Source organism: Tupaia chinensis, unplaced genomic scaffold, assembly GCF_000334495.1.
Source record: "Tupaia chinensis unplaced genomic scaffold, TupChi_1.0 Scaffold000045_1, whole genome shotgun sequence".
In the NCBI taxonomy this organism is placed as follows: Eukaryota; Metazoa; Chordata; class Mammalia; order Scandentia; family Tupaiidae; genus Tupaia; species Tupaia belangeri.
Window position 1 is genome coordinate 3,592,393 of NW_006159501.1, and position 11,897 is coordinate 3,604,289.

Below are 11,897 nucleotides of genomic sequence, written 5' to 3' on the forward strand. Positions count from 1 at the left end.
TCCGTCTTCTTCTTAATAAACTCTGCTTGGGGGGCTGGCAGGTGGCATAATGGTTAAGGGCACTGGACTCCTTACATGACTGACCGCAGTTCAAGTCCCAGACCTGGTGGCTTGCTTTCTCACTTTTCTCTCTGTCCCTCTGTCCCTCTCTGGTCAAATTAAAATAAGTAAGTTAATAAAGTTAAATAAAATAAATAAATAAACAAACTCTGCTTACTACCCTCTCTCCCTGTCTGTGTCTCATTCTTTGTGAGCATGAGACAAGAGCCCGTGTCCTGCAGGTGCTGGGCCTGATCACCCCTGACCACATCTGTGCGTCAGCCCTTATACTTGCCAGAGGGAGACAGAGCTGAAGTTCCCTTTGCTCCATTTCCCTCTTGCAATTTTTTAAAAATAATCATTTTATTTAACTTTATTTATTTATTTAGTTATTATTTTAATTTGAGCAGATAGGGGCAGAGTAAGAGAGAGAGAGTAGGGGAGGAAGTGAGAAGGGAAGCCACCAGATCTGGGACTTGAACTGCAGTCATCCACCTGGGAGTCCAGCGCCTTTAACCATCACACCACCTGCTGGCTCCCCTGCAATTTTTAAAGAGGATTTTGTTTTAGAGCGCATGTGCATGCTGGAGAGACAGAGAGACAGAGATAGTAAGAGGAGATGTAAGAAAGCACCCCTCTTGGGAGGATGGCCACAGCACGATCCCTTGTCCTCCATTCTCCTCCCAGGATCTTGGGCATGCAGATACATGTGCCAGGAGTGATTTTCAAGCCACTGAGTCTGGGACTTGAACCACAATGGACCACGTGGGACTCCAGTGACATAACCACTATGCCATCTGCTGCTGCGCCCCCTTGCAATTTTGGGCAAGCACACACACAGGTGCCCTGTGTGTTTCTCAAGCTTCGACTTTCAGGGCTCAGATTGTACAGTTGGCCTTGTGGGATCTAGCCACCTTAACCACCATGCCACAGGCTGGCCAATTTTTATTAAACTGCGATTCAATTCAATTTAAACTGTCTAGTTCAAAGGAGTCCATCTGGGAGGATTCATTCAAGGAGATAGTCTTAGTGCTATGGAAAACACTTATATTTTAGTTCATTTAATCAGCAAGTCACTGTTTCTCAAGGTCTTTTATAAACCCTTTTCTTTTGGAAGCATAAATTTCCTTGCCAGAAAGGAAGAGAGAGGAAGAGGGAGGGAGAGGGAAAGAGAGAGAGAAAGCTCCCCCTACTTAGGAGTGCTCACATCTCAGTCCCTTTTTTCCATTTCTCCAACCTTTTGGGATTTGAGGCATGCAAGGACAAATGCCCATTGTGTTTTTCCAGCTGCCTGGGCAGGGTCCAACCACTGTCCACCATGTGCGACCTGACTTCCTTTAATCAATAGGACACAGGACCAGCCCAAGGGAGCATAGATTTCTTTTCCTTACCTCAGTAATAACAAGACTTTTCAGTAGCATTGTAGACCACTCTAATTTTTAACTTTCTCATTTGAGTCAGTAATTAGGAACTGTTATTAATCATTGATATTTGAAGAGACAGAGGACTAATTCCATGCTTAATAAGTAGATTAAAAGGTCAAGGTTGCTGTGACCTTTTGTTATCTATTCATACAAAATCACTCTAATCTTGTGGTTTACTTTTGAGTTAATTTGAAAGACAGTGTTAATGAGCTCTTTTATCCATTGTACTGCCCTAATCAAGCCCTATGCATGTGCTTACAGGTGAAGACCCAGAAGAAAGGCGGGGACAGGTTCTCATCCTATTAGTAGAGCAAGCCCTTCATTTCCATGACTACAAAGCAGCCAATATGCATTGTCAGGAGCTGATGGCAACAGGTGAGTGGACAGTGTACTCAACACTTTGCTGGTGTCCTTTTTCCCTTATAAATAATGCAGAGGTCCGTTCTGAAATCAATTGGCTTGATTTGTAAACCAGACTCATTTTGACTTGAGCTATATTTTATGTGCACTCATAAGTTATGTGTGCTGTGTGCTTCTATGTTAATGTAAATATTTTAATGGGCTCGGATACTATATATTATCCAAGATTTGGATTGTTTCCATTTTCTATTAAAACCATGCTCATAATTTTTATTTTATTTTATTACTTTTATTTCCAGGGGGCACATATGCTCACCTGATAGAGAGACGAGAAAGGCAAAGCTCTTCCCAGTGGGGCATGGTCACAGCGCAATCCTTTTCCCTCCACTTTTCCATCCCATCTGAATTTGAGGCATGCATGCATACTCAGCATATTCTTTAAGCCATTGGGGCTGGGATTCGAATTGCTGTTGGCCTTGTGGAATCTGGCTCCATATAAACAGAGCTAGCTACTTCTTTGTGTAGCTGGCTCCGTGCTCATAATTTTAACTGATCTTATAAAGGATATTTTAACGCCATTTCATGTATTTGTTATACAAAATAACATGTAAAATTAAATACTATCTATAATCTATGTCTATATAGTCAATATAATTTTTAAGTTCTTATTTGCCAGAGGGTGCTTGCCACAGACAGACAGACAGAGGGAGAGGAAGAAAGCACCCACAATGTAGTATGGTCATCCTAGTCCTTTTCCTCCATTTCTCCATCCTGTAAGGATTTTAGGCAGGCACGCACATGCACTTGGTGTGTTTTTCAAGTGATTGGGTCCAGGACTCAAATCGGTTAGCCAGCCACGTGGGATCTGACTCTCTTAATGAGTAGGCCACAAGGCTAGCCCTTGTCAATATTTGTATTCCTTCATTTTTAAAGATAACATAACGCTTTTCACGTTAATGCTGAGAAATTGGTAAGTAGTTTGCAGCCTTCACAATTTTCCATAGTCAGGAATGACCCCCCTCATGCAGTGGTTGAGCACTGTGCATTGGGAGCTGGATCCCAGATGGCCAACCATGGTTTGAATCCGGACCCTAAGTGCTTGGATATAATGCTCGGTGCATGTGTATCTGCGTAAAATCCTGATGGGATGGAGAAATGGGAAAGGGTGCTTTCTGTCTCTCTCTTTCTCTCTCTGGTGAGCATACGTGCCCTCTGGCAATGAAAACATTTTTTTTTCATATTGAAATTCAAATTCAGGTCTCTGGAATATAAGTAGCTTTTTATGGAATAATTTCTCATTTTATGAACAAGAATAGCATTTGTTATATGTACAATGTGAAAAAACTATTCTGAGACTTGTTAATAATAGTAAAAGAGTATTTACTAGTTGTAAAAACTATTCTAGTATGAGAAAAAGATTGGACTCAACTCTGAATGTGATAGAGACAGACATACATAGCCAGTGAGCAGACCGAAGGATTCAGGGGGTAGAAAATTACTAAGAGGTGGGGGTTCTTGCTAAACTGATTTAAGAGAATCCTTGCTGAAGGCTTGCCTGTGTGGTCAGAGCAAGCGTGAGGGATGGGAAGTTTTATGTTATCGGAGGGGATCAGACACTAAGAGTGTGAGGATTCTGACTAGACCAACTTAGCAGGGTTGTGCTGGCAGTGGAGTGTGCAGTGCCAGTTATGGCGGGCACCAAGGCTGTGGCGAGTTGGGAAGCAGGCTCCCAGGAGCCGGACTAACGTTCCGTCAGAAAGAGACTCTTTGGTAATATAGCTAGGAACACATTTAAAACTCGGCGATAGGTGGATGGATGGATGGATGGATAGATAGATAGATAAACAAATCTTTCAGTAGTCACAACCTCAACATTAGAAAATTGATTTCATAAAAGAGCTGTTTTCTATAATGTTAACCAAGTGATGCTACAACATTAAATTCAGAATAATTATGGTTTTCTGTAAAAACAGTTTTATTAATCCCAAATTATTTATTTAGAGAGCTTTATAAGAACTTTGTTTTCATAAGTATAGTGCCCTAATTATTATTATTATTATTATTATTATTATTATTAAGTTTTTGCCATGGGGCACATGCACTTGCTGGAGAGAATCAGGGAGAAAGAAGATAATGAGAAAAAAAGTGAGAAATCACTTCCCAGAAGGGATGGCCATGCCCAAATCCCTTCTCTTATATTTTCCTCTAGAGAATAAGTGTGTGTGTGTGTGTGTGTGTGTGTTTTCTTTTTTGCTGTTGGGTACATTTGGTTGGCAGAGAGAAACAAAGAGACAGAAAGTGAGGAATCACCTTCCAGGAGGGATGGCCACGCCACAATCCCTTTTCCTCCATTCTCTTAGGATTTTGAGCATGCAATCCTGTGCCCCCACTGTGATTTTTAAGCTGCAGTTTCCAGGACTCAAACCATTGAGTCAGCAATGTGCGAATCCAGGTCTCTTAACCTCCATGCCAGCAACTGGTCCAATAATACACACACACACACACACACACATACATACATACACACACATATATTTTTCTTTAATAGAGATTTTTGCTATAGTGTATGTGTGCTTGCCAGAGAGACATACAGGGACAGAGAGCTAGAAAGTGAGAAATTACACCCCCCATGCCCTCCCCAGGGAGGATGGCCATGCCCTAGTCCCTTCTCTATTCTCCTCTTCAGATTTTGGGCACGCAGGCACACGTGTCTGGTATCTGTTTTAAGCTACTGGGTCTGGGATTCAAACCACGGTCGATTACATGGGAGTCCAGCAACATAATCATTATGCCACCTGCTGGTACCCAAAATACATTTTAAAAATGAAGAATATAAGGATGGCATAGGGAGAAGATCTCTGCTGATTATATAGGCTGGTTCTATTTTTGTCCTTGTCCTTGAAAGTCTGTCTTCTTGTATTAAGTGATCTTGTGTAGATATTTATTTTAAAGTCTCTTTTTCTAGCACTTTGCACTTTACAAGATGTTTTTAAATGCAAATGTTACTTATTCCTTTTAGTAGATCTAGAAGAAGGCGGCCCCTTATTGTTGTCTCTGTCTTAGTAAAAGAAGTATGTCTTACTTGGAGCTGTGTGAGACTCATGGGCACTGAGAGGCAGAGTTGGGTCACTCTCAAGTCTTCTTAATTCAGATATCTACCTTGTTACTCACCAGCCAAGCTCAGTAGATTATTTATGTTGATTGTCAGTTAATCTAAAATTTAACAGGGTTTGTCAGAAACACTTGTCTGGAGTCGCACTGAACTCCTGGATAGTGAACTAACTTGATCTTTCTTTTTAATCTTGGATTCCTAGGCTTTTCTGCTTATGTCATAATGTGTCCCTAGTGGTTTTGAACCTGAGCAGGAAGCCATTGTGTCTCTTCTCTCAGATAAAGTATTTTTCTTTTTCTGGAAGTCATTTTTTTTCTTGTCGATTTTTCAGGTTATCCTAAAAGTTGGGATGTTTGTAGCCAGTTGGGACAATCAGAAGGTTACCAGGACTTGGCCACTCGACAAGAGCTCATGGCTTTTGCCTTGACGCATTGCCCTCCTGGCAGCATTGAACTTCTTCTGACAGCTAGCAGCTCCCTCCAGACAGAAGTAAGTGCTTCTAATAGAAGAAAAACCTGGGACCAGCAGGCGGTGTGGTGATGAAGGCTCTGGACTCCTTCCTGGCCTACTGTAGTTCGAAGCCCAGACCTGATGGCTTGCTTTCTCACTTTCTCTCTCTGTCTTTCTATAGCTCTCTCTGGTCAAATTAAATAATAATAATAAACAAAATTAGATCAAATAATTCTTTTAAGAAAAAGAAATTGTGGGGAACCAGCAGTTAGCGTAATGGCTATGTCGCTGGACTCCCACGTAGTCGACCGCGGTTCGCGTCCCGGACCCGGTGGCTTAAAACTCACGCCGGGCGCATGTGCGTGCATGCCCAAGATCCCGAGAGGAGAATGGAGGAGAAGGGATTGTCGCGTGACCATCCCCCCTGGGGGGTGATTTCTCGCTTTCTATCTCTCTGTCTCTCTCTGTCTGTCTGGCGAGCGCACGCGCCCTAAAGCAAAAACCTCTCCAAAAAAAAAGTAAAAAAAAAAAGAAATTGTGGCTTCTGTTGGGGAGTTGCTAAGTTCCTTAAAATTGACGGGATAGATCTGCATAGGTTAGAATCGCGCCCTTGTTGAGAACCGTTAAATGGATGGTGAGTTTCTGGAATGTACATTTTCAGCTTGCTGTCTCTCATTACTTTTGCACCTCAAGTTTCATTAGTTTTGCACCTCGAGTTTTCCACAGGGGATTCCCATATCTGAAACTGTTGCCTCCCTTATAGAGCTACTCACGAAGTCCTCAAGAAAACCTAGAACTACAAAACTGTGTATTGGGAAACAGTGACTTTTTTCCTCTAAAGAGTGCTTTTTGAAATCTCAGGACTGTCTTGTGAAGAGGCAAATTTAAAAACAGCACAGCTCCTGTATAACATTGCCTATTCTTGTTTCAGGTTCTTTACCAAAGAGTGAATTTCCAGATCCATCCTGAAGGCAGGGAGAACACCAGTGTCCCAGCATTAGTTAGTAAAGCGCTGCAAGAGGTAAGTTAGGGTGAGCGGGAGGGAGCGTGGAGAGGTGGCAAGAGAATGAAAGGGGCGCACCTCACCACATGTATGAGGGGGATCTTATGTGTACGTGCGTGTGCATGTGTGTGCACACGCATGTGTGCAGAGACAGCTTTTCTTCTCAGCCTTTTTTGTGTACAAAGTATAGCCTTCATATAGAAAAGTACACACAACCAAAAGTCCAGCTCAATGACTGTTCACAAGCAGAGCACCCGAGAAACTGCCAGCCACGTATAGAAATACGACACAGCTACCCTCCCGCTCAGATGTGCCCCTCACTCACCAGTACACTTCCTAACCCTCCTCTCTCGTTCCAGAGATCGCCACCGTCCTGGAAAGTCTTGATAACCTGATCCTTGTGATTTCTGTTTTTGTTTGAAGTAATTTTAATGCCTGCCGTGCACACACATGGCCCAATAGCCCTGGAATTACAGTTTGATCTGACCCATTTTCTCACTTTACAGCAGTAGTTACATTCACTGTTTTGATTGTGAGATTCGTCTGTGCTACTATACATAGCTATAGAATGCTCATTTTTATTGCCATATCAAAATCACTTGCTGTATATCACTTACTGATTCTAACATTGAATGACATTGGTTTGTTTTCAGTTTTGGCTCCTAAAAATAATGCTGCCCTCATCATCTTGTGTGTATCCGTAGTGTGCGTGGACACACATTGCGTGTAGCACTGAAGTGTACGTTGACAGATGTGGTTAACCCCGGTAGATAATAACAAATGATTTTCCCAAGGGGTCTTACTGATTACCCTTCAACAGCAGTGTACGGGGTTGCCAGTCACTCCAAGCCAGTACCTGGGTATTGTTTCTTTTCTCAATTTTGTCTGTTCTCCTAAGCTTTAGTGATGTCTTATTATGATTTGATTTCCATTTTTCTGATTACTAAGGAGGCATTATCTCAGGAGAGATCCTCTTTTGTGAAGTCCCTATGGAAGTCTCTTATTCATTTTCTATTGGATTTTTCTTCTTTTCCTTTTCCTCATTGAAATACGTATGAATAACATTTGTCATAGCTCCTTAGGTGTATGTAAGTATACACGCGTGTGCGCACACACAGTCCATCCTGGGCGGGGAAGGAGGAACTTACATCTTCCCGACACCTGTCTACTCTTGGTCAGTGTTTGCTCCATGGGATTTAATTTATCCTGATGGTTTGAGCAACACAGAATAACAGAATTGGCTTTTTTTTTTTTTTTTTTTCGACATCAAAGACAGTGGCTCAATCTCTGATACTCTAGCTGGATAAATTAAAAGGTGATGATCTTACTAGTTTTCTTTGTTTTAGAATTATTTATTTAAATTTTACATATTATTATTATTATTATTTTTAAATTTGTTGTAGGGCACATATACTCACCAAAGAGAAAGAGAGGGGGAGAGAGAGAGAGAGAGAAAGAGAGAGAGAGAAAACAAGCTGTCAGATCTGGGGCTTGAACTGTAGTTGGCCATGTGGGAGTCCAGTGCCTTAACCACCATGCCACCAGCTAGTCCCATATAGATTGATTTTCTACAAGATTCCATCCCACAAATAAGCTTTACTTTCACAGTATAAAACGTCATTCATTTTTCTAGTATCTATTTTGAAAGATACCTATTGTGATAAGTTGCACATCTATCTCTCTCTCTCTCTCTCTCTCTATATATATATATATATATATATATATTTAAATTGGCTGTATCCGACTCGACAAGCTCGCTAATATTTCTGCACTATACAGTTACTTTTACAACTCTGGTACAAAGCTTCAGTTTGAGGCCGGGCAGATATTTAGCTTTTGCCCAGAATGTAGTTTGTACATCGTTCCACAGCTCTTTCGTAATAACATTAAACTTGACAGACATATATTGATCACACATGTGTGCCCCTGTAAATGAGCTACGGATCTCAAAAAAGCTTGTAATGTGACTTTCTGTCCTTCCAGTTTTTAGGGAGAATCTTCCTGCAGTGGTGATACTATGGTAGCACTGACCAATCCAGTTTTTTGATAAGGGAGAAGTTCCTTACCTACAGTGTTCAGTGCTGTACATTGAACATTTGAACTGTAACCTAGTGTAGAAGGAACTGAGTCGTAAATTTTATCTAATTTTTTTATAAGATTTATTTCTTGTTTTTGTTATAGGTTGTGCGTGCTTACCAGAGAGAGACAGAGAGTGAATGTGAGAAAAAGAGAAAGAAAGTGAGAAATCACACCCCAGCAGGGATGGCCACAATCCCTTCTCCATTCTCCTCTTGGGATTTTGGGCATGTATGTACATGTGCCTGGCATGCTTTTCAAGCTTCTGGGTCTGACACTTGAACTGTGGTGTTGGCCATGTGGGATCCCACTGCCTTAACCTCCATGCCACCTGCTGACCCTAAACTTTACTTAATTTACATTTAAAGGGTCATGTGAGACTCCTGGGTACTAGATTGGTTATCAGGGCTCTAGAAGAGTCAGCCTGCAGTGGAGGATCCTGTTCAGCTACCAACACTGTTCATACTCCCTGAAGCTGTCAGCCATGGCATTTTTCTAGATGCCTGTTGTGGTATGGACATATGCTGTCTTCTGGCATGTTCTGACTTGTCATTGTACTGACTAGTATTTGTTTTTCCTTTGTTGGATGCAAAACTCATTAAATTCTGTGGTGGTTTCTCTATGGATTCAGAATAACTTTAAAAATACTAGGTCACTGGAAAAGTCATGACACCCTGCCTGTGTCTCCAGCAGTGTCTCATGTCATGCCTTCTTTTTCTTTCCATGCAAAAATGCCTCATGACTTTTCCAATGACCCAATATAATTTTTTCAAATTTTGCTCTAGGGTATATGCACTCAAAAAGGAGAGAGAGAGAGAGAGCGAGCGAGAGAGAGAGAAAGCACCCACATGGGATGGCCATGCCACAATACCTTTTTTTTTCCCCATCCTCTCCTTGAGATTTTGGGCATGCACACACAAGCATCTAGAGTGTTTTTCAAAGCCGCCAGGCCTATGACTCAAACTACACAGCCGGCCATATGGGATCCAGCTTCCTTCACCACCATGCCACCAGCTGGCCCCAGAGTAATTCACATGTTAGCCAGTGGTCACTGAATGTTCTGAGTATAAGGAAGAGTTGTTGTCTTAGAAAGTCCATTTGAAGACCGACGTCTCGTGAAATCCTTCTTTCTCTTGAGCGCCTATCTTTTGCCCTTTAAGTCCTCCTTATTAATGCAGGTGCACCTCCCACCCTGCCTGTGTCTCCAGCACATGCCTTCTGAGCATGTGCTGTGTTCCAGTCATGGTGACCTTGTCACCATTCCCTGAGTGGGCTCTTTACACCTTTGGGTGTCATTTATTTTTTTGCCTGCCTGTATGACCTTCCTTATCTGTGCTCTAGTAGTCTCTCTTACCCCTTTCCTCTAAAGTGTTTTCTTTGTAAAGTTTTCCTTGAGTCCTCAAATTGCTCTCTCTTCTCTTCTGGTAAGTGCGCTCACATGATTCAGTTTCAGCACTGTATGAGGTGGTTTAGTGTTGGATGGTAATGGAAGGATGTCGCTTACCCGTGTGCTTTGTTTTTAGAGTGCTTCTCACGGGGTAAGTGCCAGGCAAATGTTGAGACAATGCAGTTGGAAACACCTGCTGCATGAAGATCAGTCTATGGTAGAGGTAAGAAGAAGAAGATAACAGCCTGAACATATGAAGCATTTCCCATTTAACTGATCCAGACATCCTGTAGTGGCTAAGGAAGTCCTGTTATGTCTTGGCCAATGCGAGGATGGATCATTTCAGCTCTCAGTATAGCACTGTAGCTTTCTCCTGTTGTGCTCAGCTCCGTGAGTTTATTCTGAATCTCCATCCTTCTTTTTCATGTCCATGAAAAGCCTTTTGTGACTTTTGGATTTCCTATTTTCTGCTTCTACAATGCTTCAGAAAATGACAGCCCGCCCCCATGGTGGCTTCTTTGGAGCAGATCACGCTGCGCTAGTGCAAGTGGGCACTTACTGTCCCATTAAAATTGTGTCAGTAAACGAAGGAGCCCACCAGCAGTCCTGCCACGTTCCACTTAGCAAGGAGAAAGCATTCTTCCAAATGATTGTCTTTTGCCTTTTTTTTCTTTAACTCCTTAAAAGCGTTCCTGTCTTCTTTTGTCCTCTTTCAGCAGCTTGTCATAGATCTAGATCTCATGAGTGCTAATCCAAACCCTCAATGAACACATTATGGCTTTGATTCATGAAACACATTTCAGAGTGTTATAGCTACTATTATTAGATCAAAACACAGTGCTTAGCTCTAAGATGCCGTGTGTTACACATTAACAGTAGATGTAATAACCACACTAAATTATAACTCATAAATGAGAGCTGACTTTATGTGTAATCTGCTTACTACTTAAGACTTTCATTACTTCAGTCGGGAAAATAATCATTTTTATTTATATATCAAGTGAAATAAAGATGTGATTGCCATGCAAGAGCATTTGCATTAGTGCAAGTGGAGCCTGCAAGTTGGGAGATATTGCTGTTGTCCCTGAGAGCACGATGCCTGTTTATAAATAGAACAAAGTGCTTACTTGGTGAATAACTACCAAAATTACAGATTTCCAGTTCCTTATTAATGTTGGTTATTATGCTGTTGAGATGGAGCAGTATTCCACCATTTAGAGTGTATTAGCGTTCTGTTTAGCTCGTTTTAGTTGTATCACTTAGCCAATGGTGTTTTCCCCAGATAAATCTAATTAGGGTTAGAAATGGATTGTATACAAGTTTTCCATTAAAAAATCATTTTCACTGTGGGAAAACTTGTTATGCACATTTTAAGTGGCTACAGATTTATGCAACTGGACTAATTAATGTTTAGAATGCAAGTGTGGGCTAAGCGTAGAGCTATTTTGAATTTATAAAAGGATGATTTAGAAATACTTAAATGAAAGTGAACAAAAGGGCAGTTATATTTTGATTTTGTTTTCTTTTTCCATTTACCAGTTTATGGGCACTTGGGTTGTTTCAGCTTCTTAGCTGTTGTGAATTATGCTGCTGTGAGTGTTGATGTACACGTCCTTGCGAGGGAATGTGTTTAGACTTCTCACGTCGGGTACCTAAGAGTAGAATTGCTGCATTGTATGGTGTGTTTATGTTTAACATCGGAATAAAATGGCAAACTATATTTCAAAGCGGCTGTAGATTTCTACATCCCCATCAGTTTTTGCAACTCCTCACTAGCACTTATTTTAACTGGCTTTTGACTGAATATTTTACTGAAGCCACTTTTAAATGTTTGCTTTCTCATTACAATTTTAATATTTATACCCCAAGTAAATGATTTTGATATATGCCTTTCATTTGCTTTTTGGCCATTTTTATGCCTTTTTGGTAAAATGGTTGTTCAAATATTTTGTTTTTTTTTTTTCTTTAAGAATTTTCTATTTAATTTTATTTATCATTATCATTTTTAATTTTGCTTTAGGGCATATCCACTCACTAGAGAGGAGG

At 41.1% G+C, this 11,897-nt stretch overlaps 1 protein-coding gene across 3 annotated transcripts in view; it reads left to right on the forward strand.

Annotated features, from left to right (window-relative positions):
• The window catches only part of NBAS (NBAS subunit of NRZ tethering complex), a 423,746-nt gene that overhangs the window by 251,480 nt on the left and 160,369 nt on the right, over positions 1–11,897 (forward strand). For all 3 annotated transcript variants that reach the window (XM_014589621.2, XM_014589625.2, XM_006140811.3), the window contains 3 exons: positions 1,725–1,838; positions 5,267–5,424; positions 6,317–6,406. In XM_014589621.2, the coding sequence (XP_014445107.1) occupies positions 1,725–1,838; positions 5,267–5,424; positions 6,317–6,406 (362 nt within the window). The remainder of the gene's footprint in view (positions 1–1,724; positions 1,839–5,266; positions 5,425–6,316; positions 6,407–11,897) is intronic.